Source organism: Antennarius striatus, chromosome 16, assembly GCF_040054535.1.
Source record: "Antennarius striatus isolate MH-2024 chromosome 16, ASM4005453v1, whole genome shotgun sequence".
In the NCBI taxonomy this organism is placed as follows: domain Eukaryota; kingdom Metazoa; phylum Chordata; class Actinopteri; order Lophiiformes; family Antennariidae; genus Antennarius; species Antennarius striatus.
This window is the reverse complement of record NC_090791.1, coordinates 5,091,270-5,113,110: the sequence shown is the minus strand read 5'-3', so window position 1 is coordinate 5,113,110 and position 21,841 is coordinate 5,091,270. Positions and strand designations below refer to the sequence as shown.

At 39.2% G+C, this 21,841-nt stretch overlaps 2 protein-coding genes across 2 annotated transcripts; one reads left to right on the top strand and one right to left on the bottom strand.

Annotated features, from left to right (window-relative positions):
- The first annotated feature begins 4,793 nt into the window (after positions 1-4,793).
- On the top strand, positions 4,794-9,600 carry kdm8 (lysine (K)-specific demethylase 8). The gene is made up of 8 exons (XM_068337194.1): positions 4,794-4,931; positions 6,129-6,599; positions 7,110-7,282; positions 8,078-8,210; positions 8,298-8,348; positions 8,997-9,146; positions 9,252-9,344; positions 9,429-9,600. Exons 2-8 carry the CDS (start codon positions 6,150-6,152, stop codon positions 9,591-9,593), a joined length of 1,215 nt encoding a protein of 404 aa, XP_068193295.1. The 5' UTR covers positions 4,794-4,931; positions 6,129-6,149; the 3' UTR covers positions 9,594-9,600.
- Positions 9,601-11,389: 1,789 nt separating this feature from the next.
- LOC137609631 (UNC93-like protein MFSD11) lies at positions 11,390-21,610 on the bottom strand. The gene is made up of 13 exons (XM_068336785.1): positions 21,212-21,610; positions 20,258-20,313; positions 20,052-20,159; positions 19,896-19,975; positions 19,035-19,131; positions 16,957-17,015; positions 16,663-16,807; positions 15,705-15,754; positions 13,867-13,932; positions 13,667-13,792; positions 13,410-13,584; positions 13,181-13,316; positions 11,390-11,958 (listed from the first exon to the last, which is right to left on the bottom strand). The coding sequence occupies exons 1-13, from the start codon at positions 21,299-21,301 to the stop codon at positions 11,806-11,808; spliced, it is 1,341 nt and encodes a 446-aa protein (XP_068192886.1). The 5' UTR covers positions 21,302-21,610; the 3' UTR covers positions 11,390-11,805.
- Between the last annotated feature and the right edge of the window lie 231 nt (positions 21,611-21,841).

The following is a 21,841-nucleotide window of genomic DNA, read 5'->3' as shown; positions in this document are numbered from 1 at the left end:
TTGTTTTCCATCTTTTATTTCAGTAGCACCTGGAGCGTAATGGTGGTGATTACATCCCTCCTACAGTGTCTCGGCAGCTCAGCCCTCACGGGCCTCTGGGAATACACTGCTGACAGTCACAGTCCTTGCTGCCCTGCTGCCCTGTTCGGCTGCTGGCAAAAAAAAAAAAAACCTGAGCTGGTGCAGCAGAAACGGCAGGAGCCTCTCTCACTGCCGCTACTGCCTTGTTCCACTACTGTTAAGACAAGCTGGTTTAAAGAGAAACACAATCAAACAAAACAAACTTGCTTATTGCACAACATTCCAAATGACTCTCAGGCCATCGCAGCTGCTGCTAATATCAATAGTGGAGCGGAAGACGACAGCGAAAGTTAGACTTAATTGCATTATTGCCGAATGTTAGATTAGATGATTGATATCATTCTGATACCTGCACAGTTAATGTGTAGTCAGATCCAATAGCCAGGTAGCGTAGCTTCCCTCAAAGCCTAGAAACAGAACAGTAGCTTGCTTGGATGTTTTCACGAACGTTTCTATAGTCAGTTATCTAATTGTCGGCATAAAGCATAAAAGCAGATATGAGAGTTTGTATGGATTGTTTCTGCCCTGGTTGCTGGCACTCCCTGGAATTTATTGTTGCTGGTTGCCTAGCAACATCACTACGATGAAGTCATATTTAATGTCATATTTAATGGAGCTATAAAAGACTTAGATGCAGTTTGTTCATTTGTGAAATGGCTTGAAATGGCTTGGTTTTGTTATTTTAAAAGAAGTCATTTAGATGCATCCTCATGCATCCAGTGTTTATGCTAAGCTAAGCTAAGTAAAACTTTGCTCCAGGTACTTAAATAAATTGAGAGTACAGTGCACCTTCATTACTTGCGGTTAATGCGTTCCAGGAACCACACGCGCTTGACAAATTCCGCGATATAGCGACAAACTATTTATCTTACTATTTACGGTAATTTAAACATTTATGAACCCTCCCCATACTGATATTAAACCACCTTATATCTGTATTACCTTTTCCCTCACTCTTATCAACTGTTTAGAGCGCTTTTGTGTCTCACGGAAGTCCGAGACTCACAAAACATAACGCACTTCCAAATGCCGTCAGCCAAGAGAATGCGCATATGGTATCACCTGACTGCCTACCAAAAATTTGCGATGAGGTGAAGTCGCAACTGTTGATGCGCGAATGTGTGAGGCGCACTGTAGTATCAATCTTCTCATCTAACACTGAATGGAAGAACATAGAAGACGAATTTAGCAAACGTCCTTGAAATATGAAATATTCATGTAAGTCACCAAAAATATTGATTTTGTAGTTTGTCGATTTAAGAGTTTACAAAACTTCTTTTTTTTAATTTCTTGGCTCACAAAAAATTTTTAATTTAAAAATGTTTTTTAAAAGGATGAGAATTCTCTTCTTTAAAAAGATTCTTAAAATGGATAAATAGCACCGGCAGCGTTTGGTGCAGACTTCAATGGACATGTTGGTGCATTGGTGCAGACTTCAATGACATGTTTGTGCAGGAAACAGAGGTGATGAGGAGGTGATGGGCAGGTTTGGTATCCAGGAGAGGAACGCAGAAGGACAGTTGGTGGTTGACTTTGCAAAAAGGATGGAAACGGCTATAGTGAAAACTTTCTTCCAGAAGAGGCAGGAACATAGGGTGACCTATAAGAGTGGAGATAGGAGCACATAGGTAGGCTACATCTTGTGTAGACGGTGTAATCTGAAGATCAGTGACTGCAAAGTAGTGGTAGGTGAGAGTGTAGCCAAACAGCATAGGATGGTGGTGTGGAGGATGACTCTGGTGGTGAGGAAGATGAAGAGGGCGAAGGCAGAGCTGAGGATGAAATGGTGGAAGCTGAAAAAGGAAGAGTGTTGCATGACTTTTAGGAAGGAGTTAAGACAGGCTCTGGGTGGTCAGGAGGAGCTTCCAGATGGCTGGACAACTATAAAGGAATAAAGCTGATGAGCCATACAATGAAGTTAAGGGAAAGAGTAGTTGAACCTAGACTAAGGGCAGAAGGGAGCATCTGCGAGCAGCAGTATGGTTTCATGCCAAAAAACTAAAGTAGTAAAGATGCAGTATTTGGTTTGAGGATGTTGATAGAGAAGTACAGAGAAGGCCAAACGGAGTTGCATTGTGTTTTGTAGATCTGGAGAAAGCTTATGACAGGGTGCCCAGACAGGAACTGTGGTATTGTATGAAGAAGTCTGGAGTGTCAGAGAAGTATGTTAGAAGAAGAAGAAGGAGAAGGAGAAGGAGAAGGAGAAGAAGAAGAAGAAGCACCTGTCTTAAAATTTAACATTTCAGTACCGCCCCAGTGACACCATTCTGATAATACCATGCAGGAACAGACAGAAAAAGCCAGAGACAGAGAGAGCAAGAGATCACCCTCCTCTTCCAAGTAAACCAGGCAAAGGTCACAGACTCCTGCCGATGGAGATTTGGGACAAGGGCCTGTGCATGATGTCAACACTGACAGCACAGGGAGGAATTATATTGTTGGGCCTCTGACCTTCAGTGGAGCCCCACGCCATCTTACAAGCACAGAGTCCAACACATCTGAATAAAACATCATCCTCTCCTGCAGGGAGAGCACTTCTAAACTACTAGCACAGGCAGAGGTACACAATCACAGCATTGACATCCTGGTGTGAAGTCTGCGTGCTGCAGCATCCCATACAATAATGAACACAGTGTGTTTGACCAGCTGAGGCCAGGTGTTTCTAGTCTACAATATGCTTTTCAGGGAATTTTTTTTTGCATTATTTCGGCTGTAATGTAGGTGAATACCAATGTTGTTGATGTTTTTTGGCCGCAAATTTCATTATATTTAATTACTCTGCTTTTGGTTTTTTTCATTTAACACAAAATTATGTGTAGTGTAGCAAAAAACAAAAAAAACAAAAAAGTTGCCTGTTCTTTATCCTTTTTTAAAAATCTTTTTATATGAAATATGCAATTGATTTTTTATGAAAGGCCTCCATTCCAAATGCAACAGCAAGGGGTTGAAATAGAGAGAGAAAAAGTCCAACACACTGTAATTTTGGCCTCAAAAGTAATGTCTCACCTGCAACCAAACAATAGATTGAGCCACAAAAATTCTGCCGTTTACACAAGAAAAATGAAGAGAAATGCATGAAACATTTTAAATCCCCTGTGATTCCTGGAAAGACATGTTGTCTCCTTTTTGTTTCCATCTGATTTACATACAGGAACCGCTCCACATTTTGCAGTGAGATTATTTGAATTTCATGGAGTGTTTGACATTTGAAAATAGCGCTTTGTGTTTATAGATCCTAGACTTCCCTGCAGACGATTTCATGTCATGTTTGTTCAGACTCCCCCATTCCAACCTCAACAAAGGAAGTGAGCACAAAAAAGTATCTCTATGTGTCATCAAAACATACACACATCCAAATATTGTCTTAACGTTGCATGTACAGATAAATATCAATCAGCCTTCTAGGAAAACCTGTGTTTACTGAAACATTCTGAGTAGCAGTTGAAATTAAAATAGGAAATACAGATGTTTGTGTAGAAACTGCAGCATTTATTATAATGAAAGAACTGTCACAGCGCCACAGAATGACTGCGTTGAGATTTATCCGATTGAGTGTGTCCATTGAGTTTTCCTAGCATAACTCATAATCTATTTGGCATTTTTACAAGAAACTTTGCAAACAGTCAGTCAGTCATATTACCACCGCTACATCCGCCGCAGCGGGTCATGGGGAGCTGGAGCCTATCCCAGTGGCATAGGGCGTGAGGCGGGGGACACTCCGGGCACGACGCCAGTGCACCGCGGACTTTGCACACAGACTAATCTTACTATAAAGTTGTGTCTTTCATTTTTCATTTTCACCTCTTTTTATTTACATTTCCACAGTGACTCAAAGTTGTACTTTGAGTCACTGTGGTGATTGGTTTCTTTCTAGAGCAGATCACAATACACTGTTCTTTTTTTTTTTCAGAAAGCATCCACACACAAGAACTGGGGTATTTTCGTGCTGTTATTGTTTTTTCCCTATTTCTCTGGTTACAATTTGGGTCTGAATTTGTTCTATGGGTAAAATTTGTCTTAAATTGAGTGTTGCCAGGACATATCTTTGATATGATTTGATATTTCTATAATGTTTAAGTTTTTTATGACACAAAAACAGTATCTATTATCCACACGTCTCTTTCTGAGTTCTGCCAATAACAAGCACTGCAATTTTTTGCGACACTTTAAATATTCCCTTTCTGTATTCCTTTCTTCCTGTTAGTGAAGATCCTGAGTTTTTCATGCTTGTTTATGCATGTGTCCCTCTGCCCCACGCTGTACTATTAAAGAAGCACTGTCTTAATTTAATTAACTAAACTGTGCGACAGCTGGCTGATAATCTATGAAAAGAAAGCGCAAAAGAGAGCAACACATTTTCATGCAGCTCTGAGACTGAGAGGTTGTGCACAGATGGGGCATCGTAGGAACAGAGTATCGGAGATTATATGCAAAATAGGATACTGGCATTTGAATAACAGCTGTGTGTATAGCGCGTCTATCTAAGCAATGGCACAATGCCATTTATTCCAATATTAAATTGGCTCTAGAGAGTATTGTGACTCGAAATGATACAGCACTTTAGAAATTACGATAGAATGAATGCAACTGGTTTGCGCTATAAAAAATAAACATATTTAAAATGGATTATGATAACTGTGAGGCGGTGCATTTTTGAACCACTTGTTCCTTTTTGAACGTAAAGTGGAACCATTTATCGATATTCAAGTTCCTACCCGGCGTACTTTTAACGTCACACAGGCAGTAAAGTTGGATGTTGTTGCTGCTCAGCCTCACGAATGGTTCCAAGCTGTCCCCGTCAAACTGATACTGGCTCACCTGGGCCAGTTGTGTGTTTGTGGTGTTTACAGGTAAAAAGAAATGATCCAGTTTGCATTTAATATCTGATAAATTTGTCTTACATTGCGTAAGAAGCCCGATGTTACGTCTTTTTTGTTCTTTACAAGATCAGATTAATCAAATCCCTGTCGCGTCTTGTCGGAGTGGTTTCCTAATTACAGAAGTAAAATGATTTTTGTCATCCACACGTACAGTTAAGGGATTTTACAACAACCCGTTATTCATTTAATTGAATCAGAAACAAAACACAGGGGCACCAAAACAAATTTTAATAAATTGTGGGATAGAAGAGCAAAGAAAGGAGAAATAGTCATCTAAAAATGCCATTAGATTCCACTTTCACATGGGATTTTAAGGAAGATATCCTTGTTTTTCTAGCTATTAGTATTATAAAAACAGATTCAGTGAAGGTTCACTCTTCCTCAGTGACTTCCATAATAAAATCTGACAATGAGACTGCAATTCCCCAAACATCTGAAATGATTGGACTTTCTGCTTCTTTGGTTGCTTCTGTGAAATATGAATGAAGCCAGGAGTGGTGACGAGTCTTTAGAATATCAATGAGGCTGCTTCGAGTGCTGTTTCAGAGCGCTGCAGGGTCGTCACTCGATGACCTTAGATATGCCGTTTAATAAATGCAACCATTCAGGAAAGCTCTGTTCATATTCCCTTCTCGAGGCTGTGTTTCTCGTCTCGGATGAATCAGGTGCTTCACGTTGGCGGCCTAGTTTGGCATCATCTCCAACCGCACAAAGCGTCCAAACACGGATGGAGTCACATGGAAGGGGAGTTGGTAGTGGGTTGTTGTTTTTTTTCCAGAAACCACGCAACAGAGAGTCATCACATGTGATAAATTCACTCCTCATGCTTACGATGTCCTCACTTGTGTTTTCTGCTTTCTGGTTGCCAGTTTGGAAATGACATGCATTTGTGGGCAACAGGAAAGCTTTTGGTGCGTGTGTGTGTGTGAGTGTGTTACGTTGTTGGGCAGTTAAAGCAAATTGTTACATCAGCTGACAGATGACTACTGGGGTAGAGAACAAGATTAAATGACAATCTTTGCCTCTGAGTATCAAAGGGAATTAATGTGATCATTACTCTTCAAATGATGCAAATGTAAATTTATTTTAAGAGTAGTGGTGCATCATCGATAGAGATTAAGTCTGAACAAGTGGTGTCCTAACTCACCTTCAGTGTCTGTCCCACAGAGTAAATAAAGACATTCATCAATGGCATTGCTGTGGTCAAAGATCTCCTCTGCCCTGCCTCCTAATGAGGAAGAGTTCCCGCTGCACTTCAGCGACAAAGTGGAGTTGAGCGTGTTGGAAATGATGAAACAATCCCGGCAGCAGCTGTACAGCAACACCGATGGAACCAGCAGGATTATTAACGCTCAGATAATTTTGGATTTTGCGTGGGAGAAGCTCAACACGGGTACCTGGCGTCACGTGGACAAAGAGTGGAGATGTGTCTATTCTTACGGTTGCCTCTTCAAAGTGGCTGCTCTGTGTCGCCAAAAACTGTCAAAAGGTGAGATCATGGAGGCTGTACGGACATGTGACATGGGTTTACTCATGGGTGCGGCCATTATGGACAATATTCTTCAGGTGATTGTTCAGATTCTGCAGAAAGAAGTCCGAGAATTAGAGGAAGATGAATCTGAACCAGTTGAGTTTAAGGTCAGTGGTTTTTAACATGTACTTTTGTTCTTTCCTGAATATTTTGGGATAGGTCAAGGAATACTGAAATGTGATGTTCAACACGATTTAATTTGTGTTTGTTTCAAAAATGTATCTTTTTTTAATAATCATCGTTACACAAATATAAAAAGAAAATTGTCAGTCGTCAAAGGTTTTAGATGACAATTAAGAACCACATTATGTTTATGGTTTCACACCTAAAAATAACATTTATGATCCAATGAGACAAAGGGAATCAGTAAACAATTACATTTGAAGAGCTGTCTTTTTTACAGATTATCAAAAACTTTATTATCATGACGCATAGTATGGGTACTAAGGCATCCGGCTAAAAAAACACTGATTTACTTTTTCAAAATCATCTTGAATGAGTGTTTCTGACTTTTTCATTGATTCATCAGCTGATCATTTTAGTTCTGCTTCGATCTTCTGGGTAATATGATCACAGATGTGGTCGAGTGTCTTACCGCAAAAAGTTTTCATCCACAGAGGATCAAGATCGAGAACCCACGAGTTCCTGCGATCCGAGAGGAGATGGCTGTTCCTAGGATTAAGTGTCCTTCCCTGGAGAGCTTCAACATGAACTACCTACTCCCCCTCCGTCCGGTGATTTTAGAAGGGATTATCGACCACTGGCCCGCTCTCAACAAACACCCCTGGAGGTATTTCTTCTCCACCGTGTGTTCCAGTTCAGTTACGCTTCTCTGTTTGTATTGTATCATTCATCAGGGTCTCCTTTGCATACTTTCACCCAGATGACATCAGTGTGTCTGTTGTTCTCCTAATTATGAGCCCATTTGTCAATATTAGCATTCTGAACTCATTCAGTCAAACTGTCGACCAAAGACCTGCCGTAAAACCATGAATCAATTTAAATCACCCTCACTTAAAAGTATTCGGTTTGGAAAATCACTGGCATCTGAGGGCGCTGGCTTCACGTACTGCTGTTACACAGTGGCAGTCCTCCATCATAGTTAAGCACTGCAACCCTTCTTATTACCAGTCTGGTCATGGAATCAGCAACATTTGTGACTAGCTGAAAGCACAGAAAATATGCAGGATGCTAAATATGATCAATTTAATACCAGGATTGACTGTATGTAGAATATATCATACATGTTTGAAACTAATGGGTAAGTGGGAACTAGATAAAGTCAGGTTCGGGTTGGTTAACTCGCCGCCTCCCTTATCCTTTGATTTTAGTCCATGACTGCAGAGTCGGATATCATTGCTTGTCCGTTTAAGAGCATCCTTCACTGTCCTCCCTCTCGCTGCTGACAGCTGACACCTGGCTATTCACTTTGGCATCTGACATACGGCTCCTGGCATCAGACGCCGCAGCTCAGATGTTAGAAGGAATGATACAGATTTGTGCAGTTAGAATCCACCTCATGAATATTCATATGTATTACATTAACGCGTGCACTCTTTCACCCCCCCCACACACACACACAAAGCTTAGAATACTTGAGATCTATCGCTGGTTGTCGGACCGTCCCTGTCGAGGTGGGATCTAGGTACACGGACGAAGATTGGTCGCAGACACTGCTCACAGTCGATCAGTTCATAGATCGGTTCATTTTAAATAAGGTAAGAATGATTGTACAGTCTCCCGTAAAGAAACGTGAGATTTGTAAAGCTTTATTGTAGCTCAAAGTTCTTCTCTGTATCGTACAGGATGGAGCTAAAGATAAGGGTTACCTTGCTCAGCACCAGCTTTTTGATCAGGTACGACGCTTCATCCGATTTTAAAATGACAGGTTATTGGTAGTAATTTATTTTTTCAGTTTACAAATTTAATAATCAGCCTCTTGTGGCATTATGAAGTCCATGTTTCATCCTGATACCACGCAAGATTAATCTTTATTTTACTGTACGGCGGGGGGGGGGGGAGTGGGGGGTCTCAGTCGGCTCACATTGACTGTCCACCAGGGTGTGATTTGGTGTCATTGACACTACAGCAATACTTCTTTCCTGTCTGTACCTGTTGTTTCTCACACAGGGATGTTGTGCTGCCTCAGAAATAATCTATACCTTAATTTTTTTTCATAGATTAAAAAAGATTACAGAAAAAAACAAACTCAACAATGTTTTGTACATCAGGTGTGTGTTTGTTTGTTTTTAAAGAGTAAATTAAAAAGTAAAGTGAAATTCATTTCCAGTATACATTTTTGGCTGATTGTTCCTGTCCAGTAGATTTTTTTTAGATATCCTTTCCCTTTAAACCCCTGCCTAGAGACACATGGTGTTAAAAATGTTATATACAATAGAAAACGGCAGAATAAAGTAGGAAATAAATAATATAACTAGAAAACATTTGTATTTTATTTGAATTACTAGTTAAATCTAGGGTTTTTATGATGGATGTTGTCTCAGATACCAGAGCTGAAGGAAGACATCTGCCTCCCTGATTATTGTTGCCTTGGTGAAGGCGAGGAAGACGATATTACTATAAATGCATGGTTTGGCCCCGGAGGTACTGTCTCTCCTCTGCACCAAGACCCTCAGCAGAACTTCCTGGCTCAGGTAACAGTAACAACTCAAGTTTTATGAATCCAGTTAGTGTCAAAGATCTGTCACAAGATCACGTTTTGTTTATCACTTGGGATTTCCCCCTCGTATATACATCAGGTGGTAGGAAGCAAATACATCCGTCTGTATTCTCCAGAGGACACTGACAAGCTCTACCCTCATCAATCCCAGCTCCTTCACAATACCAGTCAGGTGGGATCCACAATTCGTAGAGATAGTACACACCAAGCCAGCAAATATATTCAGCATTTCCAATTTCTCACCCCTCCCATGCAGGTGGAGGTGGAGAATCCCGACAGGGAGCGGTTCCCAGAGTTTTTCACAGCTCCGTATCTCGAATGCGTTTTACGGCCAGGAGATGTGCTGTTCATCCCTGTCCGGTGCTGGCATTATGTCCGCTCCCTGGAGCTCAGCTTCTCTGTCAGTTTCTGGTGGTCATGACGACCAGTCCACAATTAAAAAAGAAAAGAAAAGAAAAGGCGTGTTTGGAGTAGAGTTTGTGTTTTGGCTTTATTTCTGTCACTGTGGAGGGAAACCAATCCAGAGTTTTTAACTAAAGTGAGGCTAATTCTCATAAATCCTCAAGCAACTTCTGATCACAAAACACTTCTGATCCGTGAACAATGAACACACACTGCCAAATGATTAGTTTAATTGAGCTGATGATGATTGCAGCAACTATTGTGTGAGAAGTTACCAGCAGGGGAAAAAAAGAACAAACAAGCTGTGAAAAATGTTTGCGCTCATTTCATCCTGCATATAATTTGTTTGTTAGTCATCTAATTTGATAGGATATGTTATTCTTTCCAAATTGGCTTTTTTTAAAATTGTGCTCTCAACCTTATTCCTACAAATATCCTTGGAGTTCCGTAACTCATGGAAATGAGGCAGGTTTTCAAATTTAATAGCCGAGTGAGCTACAGGTACAAAATCAGATTTCTGGCAGATAGTCGAAAGCAATCAAGGAGGGCACGGATGAAAATGAATACATGAAATGAATTAATCCCATGAGCACAGACAGAATTTCAAATGAAACCTGTCTCATCGGTTTGACAGTGGAAATCGTCATGCACCCCGAACACACCACCTGACAACAAAGACAGGGGCACATTGTTTCAGATAACAGACTTCTGACGTGCCCAGTAGGTCCATTTCTATCAAACCATCTAATTACAACTTGAAGTATGTGAGGATGTGACAAAATGAAGTACAGCAGCACTGATGTACACATTTGATCTGCTATTTAGCCAAACTTGCAGTGGGGCTAAAGCGGCGTTCAGGGAAATCAAGGTCTGCACAGAATACTCGGAGGAGAGCTTCTGAGGAGAGGGCGAAGAGTTGTGTGGGAATATTTCAGTGAGCAAAACTGATTGAAAATTTTTGAATCTACTTCTCATGACTGAAGACACAAAATTTAGCATACCAACAAGAATTCCATGAAAAAACAACTCATGACTCAAGTAATTTGCAAAAAATGTAAAGCGAGTGTTTGTAAGGTTGATAAATGGGTGTATTAGATAGTGAGTAGCTGAAGGATATTGTGCTGAGGGTTTCTTTTTATGTATTACACTTTACAGATTCAATTGGCATTGACATTATGGAATAATGAATGGGTTCTGCATCAGACACGTCGGCATTCAGGTAATAGAATTATTCAAACCGAGTTACGTTCTTTACAAGGTTATCTCTCTGAACAAATCGCACGAACCCTGCTGGAATTTCACTGTGTGAGTAAACGCTGTCGACGTCATTTAGCCCGTCAATGCTTTATTATCATCAAGTAAGTGGCACAACTGAATGAAGATCACACAAAACTGCTTATTCCCATTATAATGTAATCAATACTCAATTACTAGTGAAGTAATGTGGGACCTGTGGCCTCATAACCCTGTCTCTGCCACCCAGACCCTCTCCCCAACCCTTTTCCTTTTTGATTAATGGTGCCATGGATTTTCAAATAAATCTTGTAAATCAGGATCAAATCCAGATTTATCATACAATGATGTGACAACTGGGTTGTACACTGGGTTTCTGATAGTAAGTAAATACAGTTAACGGTGAAACACAAAAGCCATTCCAGGTGTTTCCAGATGATTCAGTACACCTGCTACAAAAAGAGCAGCAGGTGACATCAGTAAATATTTACTTCATCATATGCAACAGAAATTTTAAATATTTGTTTTCATCCCAACTACATGATGATAAAATGTTAAATTATGTAGCTCACCAGGTGTTAGTGAAAATGCATAGATCTTTATTCAAAAGAATAAAACATTGACATCATGCAAGATTTACAAAAAAAGTTAATGATTGTCCAGTATTAATTAGTAAAAAGTCTCTATTAACCTTCATTTAATAAGAGATTTAAAAATATTTAATGTAACAAGAACTATTTTTCACAATATAAGTTTTTAATTGCAAACCTGAGCTTGAAAACGCTGCAGCAAATACAAAGTGATTATTTTTAAATTCCTACCGTTAGACCAACAGTTGAACAACAATGAACATGATTTCTATATTGTAGTGCTGAAGCTACAGTTTTAAGTTAGTGGAAATGTACTAATGGCAATACTATTCAAAGGTTTTCCTAAGGCAACTCCATACCATTTGTGTATTATAAAACAATCAGTGCAGATGGAGAAATATCTTCTTCCTAATACTCCTGTATATCGTCAGAGACGTTCTGCATCCTCTCCGCGATGAAGAAGCACAGCGTTCCAGAGAAGCCCAGGATGACCATCAGCAGGAGCTGCCACATCAGCAGCACGTAACCGCTGTAGAAAAACGCCACAGCTGCAAAAACAGACTGACAGAAAGGATAATGGGTTTTCTTTTGTTGTGGAATAGATTCAGTTAGTCTCACAATAAGATCATCTAAAATGAAGTTCAAGCAAAATATCGTAACCATCGTCCAGATCCAGATTGTGACCTGGATCTGAATGCGTTTTCATAAATTAATGGAATATTGTGAGTTTGTTTATACCTGGGGGTTTTTAATTTTTATCAGCCTTTTTTTTTTTGTCATTTTATCATCTGGTAAATGACATTAAAAAAGCACTATATTGCTGAATCAAAGGCAAAATAGGAGAGCCAAAATATTTTTTCAATATGTATCACACAACAAAGGCAACATCCAAACATCAAGAATCACATAATTTACAAATCTAATTGGGTAGTAAGTATTTGGCTCCCCATGGTATGTGACAGCGCCACAACTATTCATTAACCCCCTCCATAAAAACTGTAATTAGACACAGCAGGGCTGGAGCCACTAACGTCAGTGTGTCAGGCTTACTAGCTCATGGTTTACAATAACTAGCTCCTGTTAATTTGTAGGGTCACATTAGACAAGTACCTGCTAAGAACTGAAACATTCACTGCAGATTCTGATGATGCAGCATTAGAGGTTATTATTTGTGCCCCTATTCGCCATTTATAATACAGCGAATAACATTACATTAAAAAAAAATGTTGCATGGTTAGAAAATGACAGATGAACCAAATGTCAAAGACTAAAAGGTTTATAAAAAATACACTAAGTTTCATGACTGAGGTTAAATTGCTTAACGAGATGAATTTTACATGTGCATAGATAAAAATACAGGATCATGATCACGTATTTGTTCTTATACACTTGTCTATATCTGAATTAATGTTTTATTAACATTAATATTTAAGACATTCTTGGCTGGCCGTGAACCACAAGATATTTCATTATTTTGCCATTGACATTTTCTCAGATTACTAATGATGTACAGACCAGGTATGGAAGCTGTTATTTCACCAGAATGCTTTTTAATTTCAGAAAACCTTCAAGGAAATAACTCCATTTCTATGGCTTATTTTATATTTCCAAGAATAATTTTTCAGCAAACAAAAAGGGAGATTACGTGGCACATGTGGGTCTTGCTTTCTCCCTTTTTAATGGAGCTTCAGGTGAATTTCTTTCACACTTGACAAGCTACCGTTTTAACCCGGCTTTGCTCAGCTCTGCTAACAATGCCTGAGGATTGGCGACTTGGGATTACCTGGATGAATTTGAAGATGGCAAAAGCAGGCGTGCTGTGTTCAGCATAAACATGGCCTAATATGCTGTAGAGCTGTGTGTTGAAACAACTGTCCCCGAGTCCGAGCAAGAAGCTGCACAGCAGGGCGATGGAAACACTAAAGAAAGAAAATATAGTGGTTTTTCAAATAAAACAGAAATGCGACTGTTTAATTTTCTTTATTGACAAATTGCTAAAAGAAATGTACTACCTTGGAGTTAGGTATGACTTATTTTGAGTTGTGGTGTGAAAGACGACAGGAGCGTCATCTGGGATGTTGAGGAAAATTAGATAAAAAGCAATAAAATGTACAACCATCCCCAGGAAGACCACGGAGGTCCGTCTGAAACAATTGTTCTTAAACAACAATCCAAACAAGCCTCCACCTAATGGGAAAAAAAATATTCATTCATTCATTCATTAAGTGACCTTAAAACACCTGAAAACACTCAAGGGACATAAACTCACCTACAATTTCTCCAATGCCTACCACAATCCCAGAGATCCCAATCAAGCCTTTGGCTGCTGCTCCAAACTGTGTAGTTGCTCCAATGCAGGTCCCGTAAACTCCACTGTAGAAAGATAGCTCCAGGCCTGGAGAACAAGGAGTTCATGCTATCACTGCAAAGCCTTCCCCGGAGGCTAATATACATATTACATGAACTTACCACTGTATGCCATGCAGGGACTCAGGAGCAGTATAGTTCTACCCTTCATGAGTTGCAGAATGGTTTCTGAGTAGGAAGACACATGATACACCACTGATTTAAATTGCTAATAAATACGTATAAATTCCCACCACTTATCTGGATTGAGCTCAGATTAAAATGCGAAGGCCACATTACCCTTGACAACTTTAGCTCAATGCAAAAAAAAAAAAAAATGGGGGAAAAACTCATTTAAATGCAGGTAGAAAAACCTCCCAAAAAAATTCAGATTTTTTTTTAAAAGAACTCCCACTAGGTTTGTTAATAAATGACTGGTTGCCGTTTCTTAGCATAAATCAAGTGTGCATTTTCGATAAATCTTTGAGGCAGGTGTAAGCGGGTTTCTGTGAACACAAGATACAAGGAAGACAAAGAGCAATCTGATCATCCAAACAACTCCAGGCTGCACTCAAGGTGCAAGAGCAGCAGAGTTTCCTATTGGCAAACAGAGATACAATCTGAAATAAAACTTTAGTGCTCTGTTGCTATGCTAGGAGAGTTTTGACGAAAACCAATTTCACCTGAAGAAAAACAGAAGTACTTGTGACTACCTGCTAGTTTCAGCCTTAAAAGCTGTAAAGTGTGGACAACAGGGGCTACCTGCAGAATGTCAAACACCTGGAATGGAAAATATACATTCCTATAAAATGTGCCCATTTTATCTCCTTTTATACCAACTGTAACATGCAATTTAAACTCCAATAGAAACAAACAGTGTTACTTCTATTGTGGGTACATTTTAACTATGGCTATTTTGGTTCAAATTATTGTGAATATAAATGGATTGGTATGGAATTTGTCTAGTTTTATAACCCCAAGAGAGGGAATCCTGACGACATTGTGATCATCTAATGAAGGAAATCTAATTGATGGAGAGAGGAAGGTCTCAGGAGATGCAGAGACGGATAATGTGTTAAGCAGAAGCATTCACTGCACTTTAAGGGGAATTTAAGATCGACACAACAGGTGAAACTGTGTTATTTCACCCCAAAAACTGAACTGTAATCCAGAGTATTTATAAATCCTTAGCTTTTGCCTCATTAATGTGTCCTTTTTCCATTGGGTACCTTAACTAAATATGAAATTTATTCTGCAAATAAGTCACATTGTGACTTTTCTACACATAGTCTATAATGGCCTTGTCAGTCTGCAGTGTACAGCTTATCTTCAACCTTGGTGTGTGCCAAGTCTTATCAGAGAAAATGAAGTGAATAGAGAGATGGTGTCATACACCATCTGAATGAGAGAGTCAATGTCAGGAGAGGAAAATCCTTCAACCCTCACACTTTTCCTCTAGCACCCCCAGCAGGTTGAGGTCTCGCCTCTTCTTGTCTTCAGCTTCTTATCCACTTTGCGAGTCACGGATCTGCTGGTTATAGGCAAGAGGTGGGGTACACCCTGGACGCGATGCAAGTGCATTACAGGGGCCATACATAGACAGACAACCCCTAATGCACACGGTCACACCTAGTACAAGTACAGTACATTTCCTATCAGGTTTTGGAGAGATCACTGTGACATTTGGTAACCGCTAACACTTTAATATACAGTACAAGTATTGCAAATTTCCTGTTTTGTCATCAACTAGTATCTTTAAAAAGAAATTGTCCAGTTATTAACTTAAAGGAAATAATGATAAAGTCCTCTTTGTTTTGTGCTTTTCCATTATTACATGTGAATCACTTTAGTAGAACCCCTACACTAGACTTAAATGTGTCACTACCCACAAATTAAATCATACATTACTAAAACCCAATAAGTATGCAAGATTGATTTTTATGTGAATGATGCAAACTTACTGAACTCTGCTTTAGCATCCTGCACGGCGGTGCTTACTCTGTGTTTATACCTAAACAACAGAAAACAAATGAATTTGAAGTTGGTCCATAAAAATAAACTGCATGCTAAACAATGATCAGACTTTCTTCAAGAGGAGAACACGAGAACTAATTTCCAAATCAAAGAGGTTTTAGCGGCATGGAGGATTCCATTGAACCCCAATACTTGACACGAAAACTGTTTTTCACTCCCAGTAGGATTCGTTATTGCACTGTTGGAATCATGCACACTAAAAATAAGCCAATAGGCGACAAATGCCTCAAGTACCCAAACAGTTTGCAAACATAACCTGCTGGCATAAAACGGACCGATACAATTTACAAGATTAAATTTTGTCCAAAATTAAAGATTTAATGATATTTTTATATGATTTACTCATTTAGGTCTCAAGTGTTGAGAAATCTTTCCACTATACTGCTTTCAGTGGTTAATTATTCCAGCTATATAATATAAATTTTTGTCTCTCATCTCACGCTTCAAGTTGAACAACCTCTATCTAAAATAAAGTCCAGGGCTGTGCCTGGAAGTCTAGGTTTTTTCACCCTGATCTTCTAAGAAAGAAAGTCTCTGACCCGGCTGCCCCAAATCTGCCTGATAGTACCGTACTCACGTCAAGTGCGATGATTAAGCTCAACTGTCAAAATGCAGTAATCCGGTTCAAAATGACCATTGTCCTTTTTGTGAAGGACAAGAGTGTTTTAAACCTCCTGCAGAACTACTTTGGTATATATTAAAAACTACTTGCAAAATTCAACATTGCTCTAAAGTGGTTAGATTATAGCTAGCTGTGGCCAACTGAATGAACAGTTATGTTTACATTTTTATTCATCACTTGAGGTTCATACCCTCCGTGTCCTTTTTCAGCAGTGGTTTTGTGACCGTGAAAAACACATAATTATCTAAAGCACATTCACTCACATCGTCGGAGTGGAGAGCAGTGACTGCCCTTCCTCTTCAGAGAGCATCTCCTCTTCAGGATGGTTCTTCCTCAACGCCAGGAAGCTGAGCGTTCCGAGCATGGAGGCCACCAAAAGGGACAGGAAAATGTTTTTCCTGCTACTGTCTGGGAGAGGACGATTAAAATGAAATGCTCAATTAAAGACACAAGATATATTACCGCCATTAAGCTATAGCATATTTGGAACAACCAATCACTCATTATGCTAGACTTAACTACACAGTCGTGACAGTGCTTAGTCAAATTAACCCTACCTGGGATCTCTGTTCTTCTGTTCCAGTCAAGATAAATGTATAGATTGCCAAACAACATGCTGTAAATTAGATAAGGACTGTCAGACAAGTGAGTAAATGACTTAAATACAAACAACAAAAGGGGTATAAATAAATCTTGTTTTTCCAGTGATGGGATTTTTTTTTTTTTTTAATCTTACAGATTACTACATAGATAGTTTCATGACATATGTTTTTAAACTCTTAGCGTAATAAATAGCCTTTTAATCTGTCTCCCACTTCAGCGGGAGACAGATTTTTGTCTATGTGATGGAATTATCGTTATTACAATTTCATTTCATTTTAAGGATGACAATCAGACAATATTAAAGCCCAGAGCTGCTAGAGAAACTTTGAGAGAAGGTTGTTATAAAATCAAGAATTATCTGTAAAACATGATTGTCAAGTTCAATTGGAGCTGTTTTTTCCTTCTGACTTTGCAGAAGCATTAATTTCACCTAAGGAACATTTTATAAAATATGTATTAATGAAACACAACATAGTAGTAAAATGGTGATGTATGAAATGGTGTGAGTGTGAGTGTGTAAGGAGGGGTGGGAATAAATATGTAAATCAATAAAGAGGTGACAAATAAAATACCAAGACATGAAAAAGCATTGATTTTTTTCTTTCATCCACGCTGATTTGAACGCACCTCCAATTAGAGTGAACCAGCCCAGTTGGATGAAGTGAAGTCACATGAGTGAGCATGATTGAGAACAGTTCCTGATCCTTGGTGAAAGTAATAATTGAAGACTACTGAAAGGTCCAGGGCAATAAGCTCAGAACAGTAGATGGTAATGGGCTCCACTCCACAGCATTTGTATGAGACTCAAACCTCTTGTGTAGGACTGTGACTTTCAGTTTTAGGTTTCTCTCTCTTGTGAGGTTAATCAATCTGTCACCTAACACCAGTTATTCGGTTCTACGTGTTTGACAGAAGAAGAAAACAGGAAGGACGCTGGACCTTCTTTTTTGGGGAGCTGGATCAAACATCAACTCTCTAAACACAATAATCTCCATTTCTCCCTTTGAGGATGCTTCTATTATTTCTTTTTTTTTTATTTAAAAAAGCTGTTTATTTCCCTTTCATGATGAACGGCGCAGCCTATTTCTGTCTTTAATTACATATCACGTAATTTTAAAAATGCAGATGAGCAATTAGTCTGCTCTAAGCCTCAGTGAGGGATAACAGGGGTTATTCATAAAAAGCAACAGTAACGGCTTTCTGGGTGTTTGTGCAGGCTGTGAAGGACTCATTCATAAGTTTATTGTGGCAGAGATCACCCCTGCAGAGTCAGATTAGCCATGCCCTATTATGAGCTTTGGCACAGGTGAAAGCCAGTGTAATTATTTTAATAACCGATGTGCATATTTTATCAAATACAAATTAGTTGTCCGAGCCCGTGTTCAAGAATGGTGGGCCAAATACAAGAGAGCTTTACAAATGTAGGAGGTCTCTGTGCTTTCATTTTGTGATGTCTGACATTATGTACTGTAATTTTATAATAACGCGTAAGTTAATATCCTGTCTAAAAATACAGATGAGGGTGATATTTTGGTTGCCGCAGTGTAATTTTATCCTACATCAACTAAAAAACGTGCATCAAACAAAAAACACAACATGAAAAACTTGTGTTTTCCACAGTGAATGTAATGATGTGACACTGCAGGCTATTTTAGTAACGTCCTTGGTGTGAAACAAATTAGAAGACTGTAATATTTTCAGATAAAAAAAAATCTCACTGAAGGCTCTAATCAAAGGAGCATTAATATCGGATATAGCATCACACGACTACTTGTATAAAAATACGACACATGCATGTTGTTGCATGCTGGTGACTTTATTTTGGAGTTTCACACCAAGGTCATCAAACACTTTGAAATATGAAAGTAATAACTATCAGAATACACAGTTTTCTATTCAATATCACTTCAACCACAGTAGAAAATTCAATTTTTCAAATCCAGATCCAGATTTGGAACTGGATCTAAATCCAGTGACACATGGTGATGGTGGCGGAACATCAAGTCACTCTGGGGCTATCTAAGCTGCATACCTGCACTGCAAGAGAGCCCAGAACATCCCTGTGTTCCTGTTGATGGTGGAAGCCTCTGAGTTTTCCACCAGGAAGTGTCCTTGAGCCGTCCACAGCACTGCAGGAAAGCCACACAGAGGTCATTTGGGGGGGGGGGGTGATCCAGTAAGTTAATTTCCAGCATGAAGTGTAAAATTATTTTCCTGTGTTGGCAAGTAATGCTTGTAACCACAGTAGCAGCCCCGGGATGTGATAAAAATTCATCACACCACAGTGATTTCAGGTTGCATTAAAAAACAGCCCCAAATCATTTCCCTTCATTTTCTAATAAACGTTCAGTTAAGAGCTGCTTTCTCACTATTTTTTGCTAACATCACCGAGAAAGCTCAAAGTTCTGCACACTATTTACAAAAAGTGCCTGTAGCCTATTTAAGGTCTAAATTTGGGATATACTGTTTATACATACCAGCAATGATAATCCCCATACGCATGATTAAACACTATTCAGATGCAGAAGATGCATAAAAATTTTTAAAAAAAAAACGAGACCCAAGTCGAAGCATTTATGTGTCTCTGTATGTTCAACTATTATATGCACACTGAATTCTGCTTCATGTGCACATTTTAAGTGAATGGGATGTAATTCAATGCCACACCAACAATGAAAACCTATCTATTCTTATTTAAAAACCATATTAAAAAAAACAAACTTTAAGAAATTCTGCGGTCTGGATTGATTAGCTGTTTAATCAATTATTCATCTGACAGGATTTTTATCAACTGCTTTAATAAATGACTATACTGTATTTGGCATTGGAGCAGTAAGAATGAGAGTAATTTTATATCTAACGTCATAGTAAAAGTCATGTGAAAGGAACTCACTGGCTGCTGCTACGCCAATCAGCACAGAGGTCAAGTAAAAGGCCCACGTTGAGGGGGTGATGAACACAGCGATGTACCCACTAGACAGGAAACGCAAACAGCAATCAGCATGTGTAACATGCAATGACAACCTGGATTTCATCTCCACGTGTTTACCTGTAAAGTAGGCCACTCAAAAACATAGTGAATTTTGATCCTATTACTGCAACAACAGCTGGTGCAAATAAATTGCAGAAAGAAAATACCCCATAGATGATTCCAAGACTGCAAACGAGACAAAGAAATTATTATTCAGGTGTTTTTTTGATTGTTAAAATAAACACGAAGATCCTTCTTCATTTTCTCCACCCTGCGTCTCCTACCTGTGGTACCCGCTTCCAACGAACGTATCATTCTGAAGACTTTTCACCACAGTTTGCTGCAAATAAGATGACAACAATTCAGTGATGGTGTTGACTTCCGAGTCTTTCGTCAATCCATTCATTTCCTACAACTGCTTAGATTTCACAGGCTTCAACAGGGGAGCTCATCTCAGCTGAGGGGTGCATCTTCAGGAGAGTCATTCATTGACATATTTTGCAACGATGGCTATAAATTTGATTAAAACTCAAATGAAAGTCCAACAACAGCTGAATACTGTCAGTTTATACGCCTCTGGACATTTATTTAAAAAGAAAAGAACTGGAAAAACAAGGTAGCAAGGCTTATTTGCCTGAGGTGGGTCCCAACACAGTCTGGAACTGTCCTGGTGGTGTGTGCGTGCGTGTGCGTGTGTGTGTGGGGGGGGGGGTTAAAAATAAAATAAGTGAACCTCACATTCACACATACAGACAATCTACAACCCAGAGCCAGAATATTCTGGCTGGGGGGCAGCAGTCGCTGCCTCGAATCAGTCATCTGTTTGATGACTTCACTGACCATTGAAGAAAATTAGAAACACGAGATACGCCTGATTCAGTACTGTGTGGCCTATTTCCCAACGCTCGTTCCCTGCGGATTCTTTTTCAAATTAATGAAAAAATGTGTGTACAAAAATAAAGAAACTTATAAAGTAAAGATTGTAAACCAAATGATATATAGTTCATGTGTTTTTGTCTGTCGCTGACATCATTTACACAACAGACACAGATGTTTGTAAAAGCAGCACGGGATTATGTTAAATTTTAAATAGAATTTGAGTCAGAGTATGTCCTTTAACATGCAATCGGACAAAAACAAAAGTTTTCTCATGCAATAAATTAACTTGATTTAACATTAAATATTCTATATGTTTCAAGGGTTGGAATGAGCAACAAGTCGAGTATCCTTTGACTTACTTCAACGTTCCCACAGGTGGTGAAGGCGGTAAAAATGAACAGAAAAGCCAAACCCAAAATTACAACGTTGCAGGTCCGTTTGTCTGCCATGTCGTTGTTGTTGTTGTTGTTTTGGACTCAATGAAAGTGCAAAACTAAGAAAGACTTTCATACGGATTCACGCTCAGCTATAGGAGAAGTCCATCACAACAACTTGTGTTGACTTTACCAACAGTTTAGTTCTTGTGTTATGAACCAGTGCAGAGGTGGAATGGAGCGTTTGGGACCCGGTCAGCAGCACTGTCGTTCAGGGCGCTTCCCTTCTATAATACCAAGTACGCATGACAACTTGTGACTTTTATTAAAGCCAATTTTTGCTGTCTTCCTTTCTCTTCCCCGGTTTGTCGTCATCCTCTCACACCGCTTCTGTCTTCTTCTTGTGCGCCTTACAGTAAATTACACTCCTTCAGCTCTGCTGCCTTCCAGAGGAAATCAGTGGGAATATTCCCCCCGTGGATAACTGTCCTGTGTTTATTTTTTTTACAACGTCCACGCGTGTTTGTTTGTAGAGTAACTCCAAGATTTATGAATGGATTTGGATGGAATTGTTAATGGTGATTTGGGTATGAATAGTAATACTGGATTTGTTTT

Excerpts from the sequence above, each read along its gene's own strand:
- kdm8 (XM_068337194.1), top strand. The coding sequence starts at position 6,150 with ATGGCATTGCTGTGGTCAAAGATCTCCTCTGCCCTGCCTCCTAATGAG. Across the intron at positions 7,283-8,077 it reads CTCAACAAACACCCCTGGAG|CTTAGAATACTTGAGATCTA; the intron begins GTATTTCTTCTC and ends ACACACACAAAG. Across the intron at positions 9,345-9,428 it reads TCCTTCACAATACCAGTCAG|GTGGAGGTGGAGAATCCCGA; the intron begins GTGGGATCCACA and ends CCTCCCATGCAG.
- LOC137609631 (XM_068336785.1), bottom strand. The coding sequence starts at position 21,301 with ATGGCAGACAAACGGACCTGCAACGTTGTAATTTTGGGTTTGGCTTTT. Across the intron at positions 17,016-19,034 it reads TGGGCTCTCTTGCAGTGCAG|CATGTTGTTTGGCAATCTAT; the intron begins GTATGCAGCTTA and ends TCTAATTTACAG. Across the intron at positions 13,585-13,666 it reads AGGCATTGGAGAAATTGTAG|GTGGAGGCTTGTTTGGATTG; the intron begins GTGAGTTTATGT and ends TTTTCCCATTAG.